The sequence below is a fragment of the Pseudonaja textilis genome, chromosome 3, assembly GCF_049901715.1.
Source record: "Pseudonaja textilis isolate UNSWEBS1 chromosome 3, rPseTex1.2, whole genome shotgun sequence".
NCBI lineage: Eukaryota > Metazoa > Chordata > Lepidosauria > Squamata > Elapidae > Pseudonaja > Pseudonaja textilis.
The window spans coordinates 65091840-65113708 of record NC_141992.1 but is presented as its reverse complement, the minus strand read 5'-3'; the positions used below and the strand labels follow the sequence as shown (position 1 = coordinate 65113708).

At 36.7% G+C, this 21869-nt stretch overlaps 1 protein-coding gene across 1 annotated transcript; it reads left to right on the top strand.

The window, feature by feature from the left end:
• Positions 1-2106: 2106 nt before the first annotated feature.
• On the top strand, positions 2107-21103 carry C3H1orf87 (chromosome 3 C1orf87 homolog). The gene is made up of 12 exons (XM_087930005.1): positions 2107-2206; positions 3888-4095; positions 6565-6784; positions 7168-7281; positions 9552-9806; positions 11325-11422; positions 11626-11764; positions 12976-13073; positions 14339-14409; positions 17342-17376; positions 17960-18098; positions 20738-21103. The coding sequence occupies exons 2-12, from the start codon at positions 3989-3991 to the stop codon at positions 20896-20898; spliced, it is 1437 nt and encodes a 478-aa protein (XP_087786131.1). The 5' UTR covers positions 2107-2206; positions 3888-3988; the 3' UTR covers positions 20899-21103.
• Positions 21104-21869: the final 766 nt, after the last annotated feature.

Genomic DNA, 21869 nt, shown 5'->3' with positions numbered 1-21869 from the left:
TATAGATGGTGGCTAGATAATAGATGGACAGATGGATGAATAGATAGGTGATTGATGGATAGACAGACAGAGCTAGAGATTTTTTTTTCTTTTTTCCCCCTGACACTCTGAATTAACACAGAGCATGAAACTTTGGAAGTAGTGATGAAAACATTGTCTTTGCATACACATCACACACCTTCTAAATGAATAAATCTTTTATTCTCACTTATGAGAATCTATGAAGATTTCTGGGGTTTGGGCTCAGTGCAATATCCAGTTGTGAAGGAAGGAAGTCAATTCTTTATAAATGAAACTATCACCATTGTTTCTGCACTGCCTTAAGATTTTCTCTGCTTTTTTAAAAGAAACAAAACAATGTTAACATTTTTTTTCCTTGTGTACATCAATTAGTACTGGCAGTACTTGCAACATTAGGTGACCTGTATCATGAATATTTTTTTTAAGCTTCAGGAACAAACAAAAGAACGATGGCATTTCCCAGAATGAAAACAACACGCACACCCTGTGCATCTTTAAATGGCTCTCTTTATTAATATGATATGGCAAATGTTTGCTCCTGTTTATTAAATCAACTTGAAAGGTTAATTATGCTTAGTGACTATGGATAGAAAACAATTCTTGTTTAACAACAGGTTGGCAGTCTGCAAGAGCCATCTGTTTCCCCCAAATGTTAAGGTACAATCTTAAATTTGTGAGGTTAAAAAGTACAGATTGCAGAGTAGTTTAAGGAGATATAAAATCCGTGCTGTGATGATAGGGAAGCACTGATTCTCCTTGACATGCAGCATGGTAAGTTTGCCAAGTTTTCTGAAGATGGTGGTAGGCTGCAAATAATGGGTGGGAATTACTGGCAGTAAGTAACAAGAATAGGCCTGCTGACTTTCCCTTCATATATAAGGAGTCAGGTATCCTGGAATGAACCAGGGTTTGAATCTATTGCAGGATAAGCATCCATTTTGTTTATTTATTTTGAAATGTATTTTAATAATGATGTTATTAAATAATGATAAGAGTCCATATCTTGATTTTAAAAATCCTGAAGATGACCAATTCAGTTGTATGAATCCTTAGTGCTTTTCAAAAACTAGCTTTGTTTCATTACTCAGCTAGTAACGTCATCGGTGCTAAGAAAACAACCAAGCTCAGAGGACACCTCTTATTTTAACCCTGAGCTACAAATATTCTCCTTTAGTGGTACTAGTCACTCATGTCCAGGGCTTAAAATACTGAACAAATCCCCATTAAATCATCAGGTTCATTGGGGGTACTCACTCAGCCCAATTTACCTCACAGTTTTGAGGATAAGATGGAGTGGAAAAACCTCACATACATGATATACCTAATTTAATTTCTAGAACATAAACATTGATGAAACTCATGTCTGTCATTTTTGTTGATATATAAAGCTCACTTGCCTACAATTACCATATAACTGGCATTAATACACAATTCCAGCCATTTTTAATATAATTAAGCTAGGACTTAACTATGTCCCACATCAAATCCTTTTTGTGTTCTTCTAAACTTTTTGCTTCATAATGGATATAGGACTCCTTCCAACCTTTTTATTTAATCTTCCTAAATTCTAATCAATCTCCACAAATCTATCAACTATTCGTAGTTATGTAATTCTGAATTCAATTCCATCAAATCTTTAGAGCTCACTTTTGATTTATCAATAATGTAATAATGGAAACATTTGATCTAATCTGTTTGAACCAAGAAGACCATTTATTAAATGGCCAGCGTCCATTAGAGTTGAGCAGCAAATATATTCAAATAAAAATAATAGTGATTTACTGCATCATCTGAGCACTGTGGTTAAAAGACTGGGGTAAAGGCTACATCATGGGATGAACTGTTCTTGCTTGATGTGCCCACACCATTCAGACTCTGATTTTCGTTATTATTCTAAACCTTTGCAATCTATGAGTTGTAGAAAAATATTTTGCTTGCCAACCAAGTGGATAGGCAAAAAAAAAATTTTCTCCCTTTTGAGCCCTTTAGTATTGCATGTCTGCTAATCCAATTATTTGAAATGCACGCCTCTCGCTGCATTGACTATGGAATGACAAGCTTTGCCCAGCCCAGTAACAACACACTGCGTCCTTAGTAACAGCAGCTTCCTTGCTATGGTGATTGTGAAAAGCAGTTCATTTATGGTGGCTGGATGCCTGTTGCCTTTGAAGACTGCACAGAGGAGGTGGGTGTCTCAAAACCCGAAAGGAAGAAAGGAAACCATATGCTTAAGGCCAGAGTGTTATTTCTTTTTGCTGAGTGTGAACTTAGGGAACAAATGACAAACTTTCTTTAAAAGCTATCTCGTACTTAGGAAAAGTTAAATCTCTGTCAGGATGCAATTAGGCCATTCAGAATAAGATAATTGGATCCTTGTGAACTAATCTTGAAAGGGGAAAGTGGGTTAGATCTGACTGTATCATGGACAGGAGTCTTCTATGGAAATACTGGAATCTGGACTGAGAAGTTAACAGAAGGCAACGGAAAACCAATTTATACTGAAAGCTGCATGAAGTTAGATGTGTCCATGAAGTCAACAGGAACTGAGTTCATCTCAAAGACTTTGGTAAATTGTACTTGGTTATTTCCATGGAACCGTCCAGCATGAAAACACTGAACTAATCTAGCTGTGGTATTGAGGGAAGGGAGAGAAATCTAACTATACTAAAGCAATATGATTATGAGGGGAAAAGGGGAAAAGTGCTTCAAGCTCTCTCCAGCATTATAGGAAGAAGTTAGGAATTCTGGAAGAAGTAAGGAATTTCCTGGATTTTTAAAGGGTTTTCTGGAAAGCCTTTGCCAAGAAATGCAACCCAGCTATTTTTACCAAGACAGCCTGGGTTTGTAGTATTTTTCTACCATGAAGTCTCTAAAGCTGGCTCCTCAAAGTGATCAGTATCAATCCACAATGATTGATGGAGTTACCCAAGGGAGCGAAAAATGTATGGGAATGAAAGGGGGATCTGTAAATGTCTGGAGTCCATAGGAGGTCAAGAAATTATAGAGGGACAATTGGGATCAATTAATCTTTTGTTGTCTCTGCAGAGTTAGTAGCAAGACAGGGGTGGATGGTCAGCCATCAGTGAAAGCAGCCTGGAGTTGTCTCTATTATTGTTATTGTTCATAGCACTATTAGTTAAAGCTAAATTGTTTTCCTATAATAAATTATTGGGATTAAGGGGAGAATCTGAAATTTTATGAAGGCATCAATGAGCTGAAGAATTTAGGGATGATAACTTGCTCCATTGTTATGTTATTAACTGCTACAAATGCTACTAATTTGAAAAGTAAAAAGGGAGTGATATTTTTCAGACTATTAATTAACAATAAAAGGTATTTGGAAGGAAATTATTTTCTCATGTCACATTTTCAGTTATAATATTTAAATATCAATACTGAAAAATCCTCAAAAGTTACAATCCTGTAAAAGTTTCACTAAGAGAAAGTGCCACTGAATTTAAGAGTGCTTGTAGATTCTTAGAATATCGTAGGACTACACTGTAAAGCAGCCATTTATTTAGATGCAGAATCAATAGCTATTATGAAAATCTAATACCAATTACATAGCAACCCATAGCTTGGTTGATTGCTTCTCAAGCTGATTCCCAATATGGGCCCAATATCCTGTAAATCTCAAATTATTAACTAATCTTAATATTATGCTGGAATTGGGTCAATTATGTGGGAAATTCTTTCAGGATAAATGTATGAATATAAAAAATACAGCCTTTTACCTTTGTTCACACTTAATTTACTTTCCTGGGCTCCTTTTAAACAAGGCATTTAATTTTTAAGCTCTTCAACCAAGCTTTTGTTATTTCATTATTGAGTGAATTGATACCCAAATATTCCTAAAATATTTGCAGGACCCGTGTACCCACTTTCAGTTTCCATTTTTAAAGAAACAAACTTCTCCAGGGAAATTATAAGAAAGTGATCCTTTGGGGAGAGCAAGACGGAACTGGTAATGGCTTCAGTAAGAAACCTACCTTATGGATTTGGTACAAATTACGAGACTGTAATAAAGATTATTGGGAGCAAATATGTCCGATGCCTTGTAGAGAAAAGTGATGGGTAAGTATGATCTCCGGGAAATATTTTGATTAGAATTCATGGCATTATGTCTTTAATTAAAATATCAAAGATGCCACAAAATATATATTGCAATTAAAATGCAGTAAATGCTAATACATGGTATTAAAATATTATTATCAGCATCAGGACATTTAGGAGAACAGGGAAACATTTCATTTTTTAATCCATTTAAGGATGAGCACCAGAGGTGTTATTTAGCCAGTTTGGACCATTTCTGGCATACTGGTAGCAGAATGCTTGAGTACTTCGGAAATTGGCAAATACCACTTCTGGCTGGCCCACCCTCCTGCCCCTGCTGTTCCCGTCCTATATTCCCTTGTTTTTTAGCTCAGCTGATTTGTGCAGCCAAACAGATTGCCGTGCCTCAGCTGAGCTTAAAAAACAGCTCAGCTCACCAGTGCTGACACTGAGGGCGATCTTTGAGTGCTGCGCGTGCTCTCATAGAACCGGAAGGAAAAGATTTGGATTCCCTCCACTGAAGAGCACATAATAATATACAAATTAAAGAGCTTAAATAGTTTTACCTCAGTTTTATTTTTAAATACCTAGGAAGGAGGATAAATTATTATTTTATTGTGTTAGCATTTACAAATCCAGAGTTGGTCACGGAAGTGGTGGGTGGGTGTGCGTGTGCACACAGGCATGTGCAAGTAACCATCCTCTCTTCCCCTGCTGCCATCACCTCTACCAGTCTGCTGAGCCAGAAGGGTTCAGGACCACTGTCCTAGATGCTTTTAATTATCTTAGACCTGCTTTTGCAGGTCTAAGATAAATATTCTCCAGGTGTTCAGACATACTTGTAAGTTGGGTTCATACAAACCTGGCTTCTATTAACCAGGGATCATTAAATAGGACAATCTCTGAATTAGTTCCAATTATTTTATCTCCCCTTCCACTGTTTCAGCCTTGAAGCCACTTATGTACACAATTCTATCAATTATATAGAATAACTTCTTTGTACTTTTCATCAAAGACTTTGTGGTGTAATGGAGCAGTTTATTTTCTTTTTTCACCGTGTCATTTTGCTTCTATTCAAACTGATTGAATGAGCCAAAGCTTCATTTCTTTTATGCCTTGTTAGATGGCTTAACTTCAACTGAAGTTTTCTATTACAGGGCAAATCCTTCTTATGGATATCATAATGAGAAACTGTGATGGGGCAACCACTTCCCTATTCTAAGCAACAATATTTTCCTTGTATTTTGCATAGATCTCACAGAGAAGGGAGACATCCCAAGAGATAACATTTCCTTAGCATTTGTCTTTCAACAAAATGTAACAGAATCATTGTAAGATAATGTTACAGAGGTCTAGATTTAACAAGTGCAGGAAGTATCTGTAACGTGTAAGATCTGAAATCTCACAAAAAGGAAGAAATAGAAGAGAACGTTGATGGTTTTTCCTCCACCACCTACTATTAATCATATCCTATTGTCAAATTGACAGGATACCATGAGAGTACTTGCCTATAAAGTCACCAAGAGTCAGACATAACTAAATGGTTACAACAGGGGTGGGATTCTACCAGTTCGGACCGGTTCTATAGAACTGGTTGTTACGATTCTGAACAGTTCAGAGAGCTGGCAAATCATGCCCCTGGCTGGCCCCTCCCCTCTCTGCCCACCCCTCCCCTCCCCACTCAGTCAGTTCTTATCACACATGCGTATCATTTTCTCCCACCCAGTCACTCCTTAAGGTATTTCTTGTTTTCCCCTCCTGATGATCAGCTCTTCCCATGTTCAGCTGTCCCGGGGTCCCCCTTACTGTCTTTACGGCTTCACCCAGGAGGCTTCCCTGAGGCCCAGGAGGCAAAAAGGGGAATGGGGGGCACAGCTCCATTTTTTTGCCTTTTTGGGCCTCAGGGAAACCTCCTGGGAGCAAAAATGCCCCCTGGGAGGCTTCCCTGAGGTCCAGGAGGCCAAAAAACAGAGCATGGGGGGGGGGGGTGCTGCAAAAAGAAGAAGCCACACCTACCCAGTCACATGGCCACTTTTCCCCTAGCCACACCCACAGAACTGGTAGTAAAAGTATTTGCATCCCACCCCGGTTACAACTTGAATTTTTAAATATTATTGATTATTATTCCTTATTGACTGATAAGTAAGGGAGAGCCTCTATTTCAAATATCCATTCAAGCATTCATTCATTTATCAAGCCTATATTTTCTCTGCTTATTTGAAGGCGTAAAACAAGACTGCTATTACCACCATGAGCTCAAAATCTAGTCATATGCTTCCTGGTGATGATACCACAAGCGTCTTAGTGGTTCAACAACAGATATAGATGAAATAAGTTTGCCTTTGGGGGTTACATTCATTGATTACACCGGCTCATTTCTGCCTAATGAACAAATGTTACATAAAATAAATATTTTGGATGTAAATGGAGAAAAAGTAAAGTAGTTACATCTCGGTGCCAAAATATATATTGAATACTTCCCACCCACAGGAAAGCAAAGGAGATTGTGAAACCTGAGGCACACTCCATGCTCCAAACTTTACCTCTGCATAATATAAGACAGAGAAATGGAAAATATCCAGACTGCAATAAGCCACCTGGTCAGCAGATCAATAATGGTGTGAATATTGAATCTCAGAACAAAGATGGAGTGGAAAAATATACATCCAAACAAACAGAGACAAATGTTATCAGATCTGTGGACAACAAAGTAAGTTGTTACAAGTGTTATAGTCCCTTCATTTTCTCATTCAGTTACAGATGGGAAAGTCTTGGGATCAGTCCTACTAATAGACCAACCTTTCATTGGTGGCCTTCAATGTGTGATCACAGAGATAGCATGAGAGTAAATAAGGACATGGAATGAAGTAACTGTGGTCTTCTATATTATCTATAAGATCTTGTGATATTATTGTTTCATGAGCATAATGATGTCATGATGTACATATCATCATTTTCATATCATCATGTTTTACTATGAATGCTGTCACAGTTGCCTGCCCTTACTTGTTAAAAGGGTGTTAGTATTGTACTGATTTTACAGAATGAAAATTTATTTTTCTTTATTTCTCTTTTTTTTGTTCCTTCTTTAAGGAACAAAAACCACTAAATTTGTATTGTGTTACTGCACCCTGTGGAGATAAGTCTTTATCTTATATTCACTCTATCAAGAAACCATCTTTGGAAGCTCAGAATTCATTACAACAGGTAAGTAAACACAATTAAACTTTCAGTAGTTACACTGGGTTTCATAAGCATCTTCCAAAAGGGGAGAAATAGTCCAACATATTTTATCACAGTGGTAAAACTTTCTTACCAAAGTACTATAAGGAGCTTGTTTACTGAAGCCAAATAGTTTTATTATAGTATGCCCAGAGGTGGTATTCAGCAGGTTCTGACCAGTTCTGGAGAACCAGTAGCGGAAATTTTGAGTAGTTTGGAGAACCAGCAAATACTACCTCTGGCTGGAGATTTTGCAGTATCCTTCCCCTGCCATGCACACCAAGTCATGCCCACAGAACCGGTAGTAAAAAAATTTGAATCCCACCACTGGATGTGTCCATGGCTTCACTTGTGAATAGGATCCTAGGTCTTTTCTGGACTGATTTCAAAGTGTTGGCAAATTAATTTTTAAGTTATATTCAGATGATCTGAAGGATCACCGCACATAGCTGCCTTGGTTTTCTACCAGTCCTCTTTTACTAGATCCTTGACCAGATGTCATGCTAAATGAAATGTGTCACACATCTACCATCAAGAGGGCCTTTCCAGTTATGGCATCTCAGTTGAAAAATTCTGTTCTTTCATAAAAATTTGTGACTGTTCATCAATATATCTAATTCTACATAATTGGGAAGTTTGCAGAACGGCAATGTGATATTACTTTTTATCTCTTGCTGGTACTTTTGTGTGCTTTAAAAATATCTTGATCACAAATATTTATGTTTAATATTTATTGTAGTATTAAAATGAGAGACACTTTGGTGCAAAGTGTATTGAGCTAGAAATTGGGAGACTCAGTTCTAGTCTTGTCTTAAGCACGAAGTCAGCTGGGTAACTTTGGGCCAGTCATTCTCTCTTGGCCCAAGGATTGAGACAATGGCAAACCACTGCCAAGAAATGTTGCCAAGAAAACTGCAGGGACTTATCTGTATAGTTGCCTGGAGCCAAGACTGATTTAGAGATACCCACATATCCATATCCAAGGACACACACATAATTAACATTGTTTGGATATAAAATTAATTCTTCAAACCTGCTTGGAGAAGATACTTGTCAATTCTATAAAGGAAGTCATAAAGAGGGAAAGGGCAGGTATCACAAAATATATAATATCCATTATATGTTATGAAATGGATAGTAATGGTGCTAAATCAGGGGCATACAGTGGTAACTGAAAAAGTCAAGATGCTGGCTGTGACCTGAAGCCCCGTTGCTTTTTTACATCTAAATCGAAAACATTACAACACTCATCAAAAGAGTGAGGCTTCAATTGTGTGGTCATGGCTACTACCTTGACTTTTTCTACTCCCTCCATCAATACTTCTGTTGTTAACCTCTAGTACAAATAGTAAGCTCAGTTAAGGGGATTCTCCCGAGTTCTACCATTGGAAGAGTCACATTATGAGAAGATGAAAGATACAGCCTTCTCTGCTATGGCTCCCAAATATAAAATGGAAACTTAGTTATTTATTCAAGCTTTGGGCCTCAGTAACTGTTTGTCTATGTAAATTCTTAATTTTGCTCTATCATTTTTATTTATTTTGTGGCACTCTGAGATTTCTAGGTATCGATCTATTGATCTACCAATCTATCAATCTATCGATTTCTACCTCTATCATCTATCATCTTTATCTCTATCTATCGATCTATCATCCATCAATCTATCTCCATCTATATCTACCTACCTACCTATCTCTATCTATCCATCATCTTCTGTGTGTGTGTCTGTGTCTGTGTCTCTGTGTCTCTGTCTCCCTCTCATCTATTTATATCTATCTATCTATCTATCATCTATCTATCTATCTATCTATCTATCTATCTATCTATCTATCTATCTATCTATCTATCTATCTATCCTTCTATCATCTCATTTATCCAGCCACCTTCTCACTTAAATGACTCTTATAATAAAATAAATTTTAAAAATGCAAAATATGAAACAAAAAATGTAGCAGCCAAGTTTCATAAATAATTGTCAATAAAGCCAAGAAATGAGTTCATTACACTTCTGGGTCCAGATCTGGGTACAAAACCAAGTTTTTAGATCCTTGCAAAAAGTCATCAGGATAGGGGTTAACCTAATCTCAGGTAGAATGATGTTCCACAGATCAGGCACCAAGGCAGAAAAGGCCCTCCTCCCAAACCCCATCAGTTGACTGACCTTATCTGATGGTGCCCATATCCTATTAGATCAGGCGGGAAAGATAAAAACAGTTTGGAAAAGACAGCTAAAATAATAGTATTTCTTTCATCAGGGCATTCTGCCAGAGACAAAGGATGAGGATGATTCTCTTCTAGTTCTTCTCAGAAAGGAATTTGAGCTGCATCCTATAAATCTCACTACTTTGGCCAGCCTGAATGAAGAGCTCAAGGAGAGGGATCCCAGGAAATCAGGATTTCTGTCTCAGGCCCAGTTGAGCACCCTGCTTCTCAAATATGATATCCCGCTACAACTACCAACTGTCAAACTGCTTTTCAAGAAGTGTTCACAAGCTAATGACCAAGAACTGGTATACTAGTATAATATTTTGAACTGTGTATCAAATTTATAATGTTGAGCTCATTGGAAAGGCACTTTTTAAAGACTATTTTATTCTTTTGGCATATTGATGGCATAGGTCTGGAGGAATCTTAATTTATAACCACAAATGGGGTGTTGAGGAAAAAACACCATATTCCCTAGCACTGTAAGTAGTAATAGCCAATGGAATTTACCTCTTATAGGACTGGGTGGTTGTTTGCCAATTTAGATAGCTCTGAAGGAACAGTCAACAAATCTTGTGTGAATAAGGCTACCAAGGACTATCCTGTGGATGATAAATAGATGATAGAGATAGATAGATAGATGATAGATGATAGATAGATAGATAGATAGATAGATAGATAGATAGATAGATAGATAGACAGACAGACAGATATAGATATATGAGAGATAGATATGGATGGATGAATGGATAGATAATAGGTAGGTAGGTAGGTAGGTAGGTAGGTAGGTAGATAGATAGATAGATAGATAGATAGATAGATGATAGATAGATAGATAGATAGATAGATAGATAGATAGATAGAGATAGATGAGAGATAGAGATAGATATGGATGGGTGGATAGGTGGATAGTGTCAGCGTTCCAGGGGACCTCCATTTCAATCAGTAACTCCGAGACAAGCATAATCTCAAAAGTACCTTTATTAGAATAGCACCTGGCACATCGGTGGAATTTTGAAACTAAAAGTTCCCCAGACTTCCCACAATGTCCCAAACTACAATCCATCCCCTTTTCTCTCATCATCACATCACATGAACCAATCCCAAAGAAAGTTCCTTTTTGTTCCTCCATGACCTTGAACTAACAAAAGAATTCTATTTTGTCTACTTAGAGCTACTCAATAAAAATCACCCCCCTCCCACTTTTTCAAGCTATGTGGCAGCGATGAATAAGGATTCCAAAGCTTACAGACAGACAGACAGACAGACAGAGGCAGGGAGAGAGAGAGAGAGAGAGAGAGAGAGAGAGAGAGAGAGAGAGAGAGAGAGAGAGAATGGATAAATAGATGATGGGTAGGTGGGTGGATATTCAGGATTAGAGGCAGCATGTGTCCTCGAATTCCAGTTGCAAAGAGACAAAAGCATAAACTGTTATAATGTTCCCCCCACTTGCCTTTGGCTTAACAGTGGTGATCTGATTCCTACTTAAGCAAGGGTTTGGACTAGAAGACCTCCAATGTCCCTTCCAACTCTTTTATTCTATTCTATCTGGCTGATAATTATGGAAAGTCAATGAAGAATAGACTGCTTCCAGTGTTGGCCATTGGTCTGGCCTAAGAGGGTTTTCTTCTTTTCTGATCCCATGGATTTCAGCAGATCGAGCCTCTTCAGCTATATTAAGTTTATAGTTTATTAACAGATATTATACACAGTTCAACCAATAGCAGTAATGTTTTCTACACCATATTTTTTTTCCTTCTGGAATTTTGAATCCCTGTTTTAAAATTAGTCTTTAAAATTACATTTCTTTATGTTTCTCCTAGATAGATTATGAAAAATTGATCCAGTTATTAACACTCCAGGCATCGAGCCAAATGCAACATATACTTCCTGAGAAGAATCAAAATAAAAAGAATCCAAGGTTCTCTTTTAATTTTGCATATTATATTATAAATATCAATAAAAAAGCATGGGAGAGGAATCTTCTGCTTTCAGCTTCCATTTGATTAGCAATAGTCTAAGACTAAAACAACAGTTTTAATATGCAAATGTTAAATTTTTAATATGTAGCACTTTTTTTCAAGAATGCAAGATAAATTGTCTCTTCATACTATCACTCTTTAGCTCTTGGACACCAGAAAATACATTTCTGGCACTGAAGCAGATACTAAAAGAACACAATGGACAGCTGGATTTTGAAAAATTAACACAGAGTTTTCTGCAAGAAGACCAGATTTGCTCAGGCCTTTTTTCATTTTCTGAGGTAAGGGACCATTTGAGAGACAATCTCTTCCCAACCACATTGGCCTATCCCAACATGCCCAGCAGAAAAAAGTATGTTGTGGTCCCATCTGTTAAGGAGTTACATCTCATGGGACCCCAGAGAAGGGCCTTTTCTGTCACATCATCCATCCTGTGGAACCCTCAAGCCATGGTGAGATTGAGCCCATCCTTCAGGAAGTCCCTTAAAACAGGAGTCTCCAACCTTGGCAACTTTAAGACCCATGGACTTCAACTCCCAGAATTGAAGTCCACAAGTCTTAAAGTTGCCAAGGTTGGAGACCTCTGCCTTAAAACATTGATTGTGTCAACAAGCTTGAAGACCTCAAGGAAATAGTGAATTGTGAGATAGCTACATTGCCTATATCATTGAAGGTGCTTTCCCTTTGTCTTTATGGTGTTTTTTTTCATTGTAGAATGTTTTGAATATTGTTCATTTTTTGGCTTATTTTTTAATTGTATGCTGCCCAGAGTCATATTTGCGAGATGGGTGGCTATATAGATATGATAAATAAATGATTAGTTAAATTTACTAATCTATTTATATAGTCACTACTAGCATAAATTTAAGTTGGGAAACTCTGCCACTTGCTTGTTTAATCACTTTTATTAGATATTATAGTATTTTTAAAGTACTGTTTAGTATGCCTTTGCTTTTGTCTTTTGAACACAGATCCATTTGGATGTCAATACATAAATCTTTATATAATTTTATATTAGTTTTTGACCTATGTTGCACTGATAAAATAATATCAGAAATAGAATTCTGGGAGTTGAAGTCCACAAGTCTTAAAGTTGCCAAGTTTGGGGACCACAATCTACAGTCTGGTTCCTTATTTTTGCTTTTCACTGTTCTTTAATTCCAGCTCTATCCAAAATATCATTGTTGACTTACATGTTTCAGAATTCAATTCTCTGGGAAGGTTTTGTGGCAGGTAATATTTAACTGTTATATGACGGCTATGAGAAGGTGAAATATGAAGCAGGCATGAAGCCTGCTACATTGAGCGAATTCCAGCTCTTTCAATGCTTTGTGTGCAAGGTCCTAGGCGAGTGAGTTTTGAACACCCTTTACTCTAAAAAGACACGAGAAATTTTGTTTTCTCAATCATGCAGTTGTTATTTTTCTATATGTAGCTCTTTTTTTTGTTTATAGCTTGCCAATAAAATTTCATGAAAACATGTAATTTTCAGGTAGAGAATATTTGCCAAAAACACGGACTAATTCTACATCCTGGGATGATGGAAACTTTGGCCAATTTATGTGACTTTGGTAGAAGAGGCAGAATGCAGTGAGTTTTAATGGAATGCTTACTTCTTTTTTGTCCACAATAATTTGACACTATGATCCTAGAAACCACAATCCCTAGAAAGCCAGTTTGGTGTGCTGGTTAAAATGCTGGCCTAGACTAGAAACCAGGAGGCTGAATTCTAGTCTTGCTTTAAGCATGAAAAACTGGCTGGGTGACTTTGGGTCGGTACACTCTCCCAGCCCAACTCACAGGGTTGTTGTTGTTGGGAGAAGGAAAACAGGAGGAGGATTGAGCTGCAAATGAAAAAAATATGGGGTAAAAATATAAAAATAAATACAATATATAGACTGGTTCTGAACATGATAGCAGGATTGAAATGATGTGATGCTAGCAATGAAGCACTTACCATGTTGATGCAAGTGACTAGATTTGTTCAGCAAACTCCTCCATTAACTAGTTCATGCTGATATTAAAGGAGCCATTGAAATATCTCTCTTCTAAGATAATAATGTACAAAGCTAGGAAGAGGAGAGAAAAAATTGGATCTCTTCCTTAATGTTTGGTGTCTGTGCAAACTCTTAGGCAAACTGAGAATTAAGACCTCCAAATGTTTTTGTGTTCTATTATAAATAAAATAAATTGTGTGAATGTGTGTCATCTGCATTAATTTACCTGTGCATTGTCTAATTTAATCTCAATTTCCATTGGGAATAAAATTCTGCTGTAATTACCTAATAATCTAGCTCTGAGCCATTTCCAAATTAAATGTATTTAAGTTTGATTTTTCTCAGGTCTTTAAGCCCAAAACAAAGTCTTGCTAAAGAAATAAAATATGGTATAGAAAGATAGATTGAAAAAGAAGTCCGTGCCTTTGATTGCTGTGTTGTAGTTTCGTGATAACAAGGGGCTGTAAATGGCATACCTGTAAAATTTTAAAAGTTTTCATGGAAAGTTCTCCAGTTCCCTGTTCTTACAAGGAACTCTGAGGTTTCTCCAGCTCAATTGTACTGAGTGCAATTTTGGAATTTAAAAATGTTAGAGACGCTAAATTACAAATTTTAGAATTTTAAACTTTAGATTTTAGAATTTAAGTGGCTGTCAGGTGACTGATTAGACACTGGTGTGAATGGGGCCATCCATGTTAAGCACAGTTGGGTAGATGAAAAAGCCATGAGTGGCATACAGAATAACACAAAACACCTGGGACAGAAGAAATGACTTCATTCAACACACTGGCTCTTTTTGCTGTCAAACAAATCTGCCTGCATTAATTATGTTTAATTTTAATGTATTTCCATCTGTAGATGGAAACCATTTGTAGAGTTGCTGAAGAAAGTCCAAACTGGAATGAACCCTGCTTTGCTTGTTTGTAAAAGTAAGGAATTAACTTCTATTTTTCAGCATGTTAATCAAATTAATATGATGATACATTTTACATTCCTGTAGAATTTTGCAATATACCACACATTTGTTCATGGTATGTTTGTTCTATTTACTAGTTCCCTGCAGATCATGTGGCATTTTCAGAACAGAAAAGTAATGATGATCCTGGTTTCATATAAACCTTACCTAAATTCATATAAACTTCCATTAGAATGGGCATGATATTTTCTCCAAACTAGGAAATGATATTTATTTTAGGAAGAAAGGTCATCATGATGTTCTTTAATAAAACTTTCTATTGATGCTTAAGAATGGCTATAAAATGTTTGCATATAAACAAGTCTGAATCATTTATTTTTCTCACAAGTTAATAGAAAATCTACTTTCCAATGCCTGTAATTCATCAATGTTACGTCCCTCTGGGTCTTCTTTGTTAAGTAGCCATTTTTGCAATGTCTTCTAAAAAGCATACAATTCACGTCACTAGAATTTTGAAAAGTTTTGTAAGGCTAAGATCATCGGTGTTACTTAACTATGGCTGTCATACAAGTTCACAGTTTGTGATGCCAGCTCTAAATGGCAGAACTCCAAAACCTCTAATATTCAGTCATAACTCCTATTTTGGCCATTCGATGGTCTCAATATATTTACTCTCTCATTTCACTTCCGTCCTGCTATCCTGTTGTCAGTTAATTTGAGTGCTTTGACAAAATAGTTAAATATGTTCCCTCTTTTCCTAACATTTGATCATTTGTCTTGGCATGGATTCAAAGTTGACATATAAACAGAAATTAGTAATAATTCTGCCACACAATTTTCTTCTAAATGGAGTATCTGGCAAGATAGAACTTGGACAGTTTTGTTTAATCTTAGGATTATAAAGAGTCACTTTACAGTTTGACCTCACAGTCTAGAACAAGTTTCAACAAGTTAGATTTTTTGGGCATGCATCCAATACAACAACTTCATGCAAGAATAGATGTTTGATGGCTTTCTTCTACAAGTATATTCCTATGGCAGTTCTCTTTGCAATATGTAAATATTGTCTCAGCTGGTACAGGCAATCCGACACGTAGCCTGAATTAATAATGCAACTTCACCCAAAGAAAGGTTCAAAAGTTTGTCTGGATAAACTGCAAGTTAGAAAATATGGTTAATAATATCACCACTCATGTTAAGAGCATGTTTCATATATGATAATACTCTGGGTTACAATGAATATTTTTTAAAAATCTGAAACATGAGAATTGAGGTCATTCTGTAAACATGAGAACTGCATTTTTTCCAATTTGTTTTCACTATTTTATAAGTCATGATGGAGATAATGTATCTCATGTAGCATGCTTTCCCCATGCTCCGTGATGTTTGCCTTTAACTTTCTCACACTCCCTCATGTAGAAAACAAAAGAATAATACTTCTAATGTAGTTTCTTCCAACCCAATGCCTAAATATATTTTAGGATTGCAACCCCATTTGCTCTAAGAATTCTGGAAATTGTAGTTGCAACATATCTGTAGGTCATAGGTTGAAGAAGGGCACTGGGAGTTTATTCCCAAGAGCTGTGGGTGGTGCAGTAGTTAGAATGCAGAATTGAAGGCAAACTCTGCCCACTGCCAGGAGTTTGATCCTGAACAGCTCAAGATTGACTCAGCTTTCCATCCTTCCAAGGTCAGTAAAATGAAGACCCAGATTGTTGGGGGCAATATGCTGACTCTGATTCTGATTAGAGAGGGCTGTAAAGCACTGTGAAGTGGTGCAGCTCTTAGTTATAAGTGCTATTGCTATTATTCCCAATGATGCTGCAGTCTTATAATACCTCCTATATCTACTGTTGTTAAACTGTTAAACAACATCCACAAAACAACCAATCTAATACTACTCTCATCTTTGTTGGCTTCTCAGACTATTGCAATACATCTGTTAGGAACAATTAGAACAGTTGGGCATGTGATTTACAGACTGCTGGTAGAGAGATGGATGTGAAACATTGAGTTAGATGGTGCATTAATCTAATTATGTTGAGAAAGCACTCTGGCATATTTAATATTCAGGGGATGACTAAATGCAAAGGTGAGCCAATTGCAATCATTGCTACAGAAACCGATCAGGATGCAACAGTTGGCCTTGAACTTTAACCATCTGGCTATAAGCAAACCAGCTGCATTTCCAATGAGGACTGCTTTTCATTTCTGGGACTTGATTCATGCTTTTCCATCATTTAATTTTATGCTGTACAATCTGGTCTTCTATCCATAATATCCAATCAATACAAATGACAAACTACAGGATTTAACTGAAGGATATGAAAACTGAAATCGAGAGAAATGTGGGAATTAGATTATGTTATGATGAAAAAGGATATCTCTCACAAGGTTGTCAGTTTAAGGGAGAAAAACATGAACAAGTCTCCATAAGTAATTACAGCAATAATTGAAGAACCATCATTGTCTCTGTAACTATACATTTGCCCTGTCTTCCCTCCTATCATTATCTTGCAATTTCTCTTTTGAAAAACAGTCACTGTTCTCCCTTTTTATTAGTTCGGGTTAGTTTGTCATTGAAGAGCTCCTGTTCAGGGTTTTCTATTCTATTGCATCACAGTAAGATATATTTACATTTTCAAAAGCAGAATTCGGGAATTTGTAGATGTCCAGATGTTGCTGAACTATAAGTCCAGCATTTAAACAGCTCATGATGTTGAGATATGAAGTTCATCAACATTTCTACAAGTTCAGTACAGCTCTATTTTTTAATATTGTACTAGTTTGATCATATCAGGTATTAATGTTCAAATGACTAGCATTTATGGCTTCAGAAATGTCTTCCTATCACCTTTGAGAGAAGCTGATGCTTCATAAATTGACTCATTAAACTAATCTTTCAACTGAATAAACAAAAAACCTCATAATTGTTTCCGTCTTAGGAAGAAATGAGGAGAAAGCTGAAGATAATTCTCAGGTACTTTAAAATTCCTATTGATAAATCCTCAAACTCTTAATGGAAAATTATACATTACTCATTATTTAATTGATTCAATTAATTTTGACACCACTTCCTATGCTAAGACTTCTTGTTCATAAAACAGTAATACTGTTTATAGTTTTATTAACACAAATTGTTTAAAAATCTATGAATATCCTCTATGAATCTATGAATATATTCTTTCTGTCTACTACAACCTGTTAGAATACCAATTTCCATTGTAAAAAAATGAGATTAAAAACTCTGCATTATCTAGGATAGCTTCCCCTCAGCCTGGTGCCCTCAGGAAATATTTCAGTTTTGGCCCATTTGTTAAGAGTTGAAGTTGCGAGATGAAGAAAGTTGAACATAGAACCCAAAATGCTTGCATCATGCAAGTGATCTTGTCACAGAAAGCTACAAATTTGATATGTTGATTTCAATGAATAAATTGTATATAATAATTACTAAATGTTTGTAGGAACTCTTAACAGTGAACTAAGTACAGTTCTTCACCACAATTTTATTATGAGAGCTGACAAGTGCTAAACTTCTGATAATATAACATGTTCCTTTGAAGATTAAAGAACCGTATAAACTTCAAACTGCTAATCCATGGAATTCATATGATGTCAGTGACTCTGAAGCCCAAGAGGCCTGGATAGACCGGTTCAGAAAAATGGAGAAAGCCCTTTATTTATCTGATGTCAAAAACACAGGTAAGGCTGATCCCACCCAAACAAGGTTCTGCTTAACTAACATTAATGAAGATAAAACAGCATATTTTATTTTCTATCTGCATAAGCACAGCTGGGTGATTCAAGCAAATTGTAAGCCTTTCCAAACATTAATTTCTATAATACTGAGAATGCACAGAAACGCAACTGGGTTGTACATATTGGCCTTGCTCGTGTGATCATACGTGCCTCCAGTTCCAGCACTACATTTCCATGCTGTATATGTACTGACAAAGACCTTACTTGGGAAACATAGTTAATGCATGGAGGTTGATCTTATCCACGGGGTAGAGAGAACCTATGGAAGAGATTGCTAGGAAGGGAAAGCATCTCTGCAATCTGCATTGTATGGAAACAAGCAGGATTTTAGATACAGTTCAAATTGAACTTTAATACCACCAAAGACTATCTTATAATAATACATTATAAATAGGAAGGAAATAATATGATGGGGAAAAGCAAGCATACAAAGTCCAATGTCGTATAATCAAATACACAGTAAATGCCAATGGACTTTGTATGCTTGCCTTTGCTCATCATATTATTTCCTTCCTGTTTATAATATGTATTATTCTATTATGGTCTTTGGTAGTAATAAAGTTTAATTTGAACTGTGTCTAAAATCCTGCTTGTTTCCATAAATCAAACCTAAGTATAAATTAATAAATAATGTACAGAGAAATCTAGCACCAGTATAAAATTTATTCTATATAAAATACACTAAAATATATATTGTGATGATCCGAGGCATGGCACAAAGGCAACACAGTCAGATAATCAATAAGAGTCCCTTTATTATCTCCAACTTTACCCCCAGTATCCAGATTACCTTCTGGCTGGAGAAGGAACTGTTCCTCTCACAGGAACAGCCTTTGACAGCAGAAAATTAAGTCCAAAACATGGTCAATACAAACTGTAACTTAAAGTCCAAACTAGCCAAACTGAAGTAATTAGTTTGGCAGGGAGGAGCAAGAATTTCAGACTTGAATTTCAGGCTCACATGGTTGGGAAGATGCCAGGAACACAGATAAGCCACGACAACACAGGATAAAGTCATGTTTGCTCCCAACAGCCTGCCGCACGCAGCCTTTCTTATAAACTGTCTTCCCAGCTGTGGCTAATGAAGGGAATTGGGCCCTTTCCTCCCCCATAAGCCATACAACCCATGTTGCTCTATTCTCTGTTCCTCCTTGTGTGCCCTAGGATGAAGAGGGAGTGGGCCTAGTTCTTCCTCTGAACTCGTTCTCCCTTGTTCTGTCTCTTCTCTGCTCTGCCCAGCTGGACTTTGCCATTCCCCAGCCTCCTCCACAGCCAAGGGAGCCACATTCCCATTCCCTGTCAGCTGTCCAGCTTCTTCCTCAGATTCAGATTCTGAAAGGGGCATGGCATATCTTTTAAAAAACAGCATGAGGGAAAAAAGTAAAGTAAGCATGTTTTTAAAGAACTGTTGTCTTCTTGATTTTAGATGCCATGACATAGAATTTCATTGTATTAGATGTCATAATACTATTAGATGACAACTAATAGTATTAGGTGTCATATATAAAGACATATATGACTTCAGCCACCTAAGAAGTCATTTAGCAATGGTCTAATAGAGGTATACTATACAGATAGCCCATGACTTACAACCGTTCATTTAGTGACCATTCAAAGTTAAACAGCACTGAAAAAAATGGCTTATGACCATTTTTCACAACAATGCAAGGTGATAATGACTACTCCATCATCCCGATGGTCATATTATCAAATTTTGTGCGCTTGGCAACTGACCTTCTGGCCTTCCAAGTAAAAAGTCAATGGGGAAGCCAGATTCACTTAACAACCGTATTACTAACTTAAACAACTGCACTGATTCACTCATCCAATGTGGCAGGTAGGGTCATAAAATGGAGCAAAACTCACTTAACTGCCTTGCTTAGATCATTTGGGCTCAATTATGGTCGTAAGTCAAGGACTATCTGTACATGGTGGCGTATTGACAATTAGAATTGCTTCTTATAGCAGTAATGTGGTGGCTCAAAGGTTAAGGTGCTGGGCTTGTCAGCTGGAAAGCTGGCAGCCCAGGTTTGAGACCTGAGTGCCACACAAACGATTAAATTCCCATCCTCATCCCAGCTTCTGCCAAGCTAGCAGTTCAAAAGCATGTAAAAGCAAATAGATAAACAGGTATCATTTCAGTCGGAATGTAACAGCACTCCATGACATTATGCTGGCCACATAACCGTAGAAATGTCTTCAGACATTGCTGGCTCAGCAGCCTTGAAACAGAGATGAGTACCGCCCCCTATAATTGGCAACAACTGGCAGCGTAAATTCCCCAGGGACTCCTTTATCTTTTAATTTTAACAGATAACAGATAATCAGAGTTGGAAGGGCCTTTTATTGTTGCTTCTACCTCTTTATCCCCACTGAGGCCCAATCATTCCAGATGGGGATGTTTTTCACATCTCCCCCTCACTAAAAAATGAATAAGAAATGAGCACAGCAGTCACAGTAATTCTGATAACATTAAACTATCCCATGACATTACACTGAACCTCTTCAAGGATATACATTATATGCTATTACATCTGATTTGTCCAAATAGAAAAACTGTTTTTTTTTTAAATGAACTACAGGCAAGCTGGAAAAAGAAAAAGCCAAGCGTTTGATTCATAACTACAATCAAATTTATGACCTGTGCCTCAGTCCTCTAAAAATTGATAAAGCATTTCGGCCTTTTCATTATCACCAAGACATGCCACTGGAACCCTTACTACAATATTTAAAGGAGCTGTAATCTCTACTGAGAGAAATAATTTTCTCATGGGTGTCTATCCAATGATGTTCTTGTTAATTCAATACATACACGTTCTTACTTTTAATTTTCAATGACATAAAATTGTGTGTGTGCATGTGTGTGTGTATGTATTTATATACATACTGTGAAAACAAAATTCTTTTCTGAGTAATACTTTTAAATAAAGCTTTCTGCATGATATATATTTGCCACAAAGTCTGGGTTTTATGTATCACCAAATCTGACTAATTTTCAAAATCACATCTCCACAGCAAAGTATTATTGTTCATGTCCTCTGCTTGCTTTGTAATGATAGAACTCAATTCAAACTCAAAAAAAGTAGCAAAATGGTTGTAGGAATTTGTTTTGAAAATTCATTTTCCAAATGGTATTTTCTACATGAAGATTCAGATATGTCTGCAATACATAGTAAGAAATTCAAGATGGTGGCTCCAATGCTGAGAATTCAACGCTCTGGATAATTTTAGTTTTTTTTACATGTGTTGGACGTGGGATACACATAAACAACAGGGAGAGTTCAAACCACAATGTGGCCCCCTTGATTTAGGAATGAAATGGAGTTTTTGTAACTTAGCTCCAAAATACAGATCGTATTTACACTCAGATCCTTGACAAGTTGTTCATATTTATGACAGTTGCAGTGTCCTGGGATCAAGTGATCATTTTTTGCAAACTTCTGACAAACAAAGTCAATGTGGAAACCCGATTCACTTAACAACTGTGTTACTAATTTAACAATTGCAGTGATTCACTTAACAAACATGGCAGGAAAAGTTGTAACATGGGTCAAAACTCACTTAACAAATTTCTCATTTAGCTACATAAAGTTTGGGTTCAATTGTGGTCATATGTTGAGGACTACTTGTGCATGAATATTTTGGAATAAAAAATGTTTATTGTAGAAATAGGTTATTTTAAAAAAGTAGACATAATAAAATGAGGATTGGTCA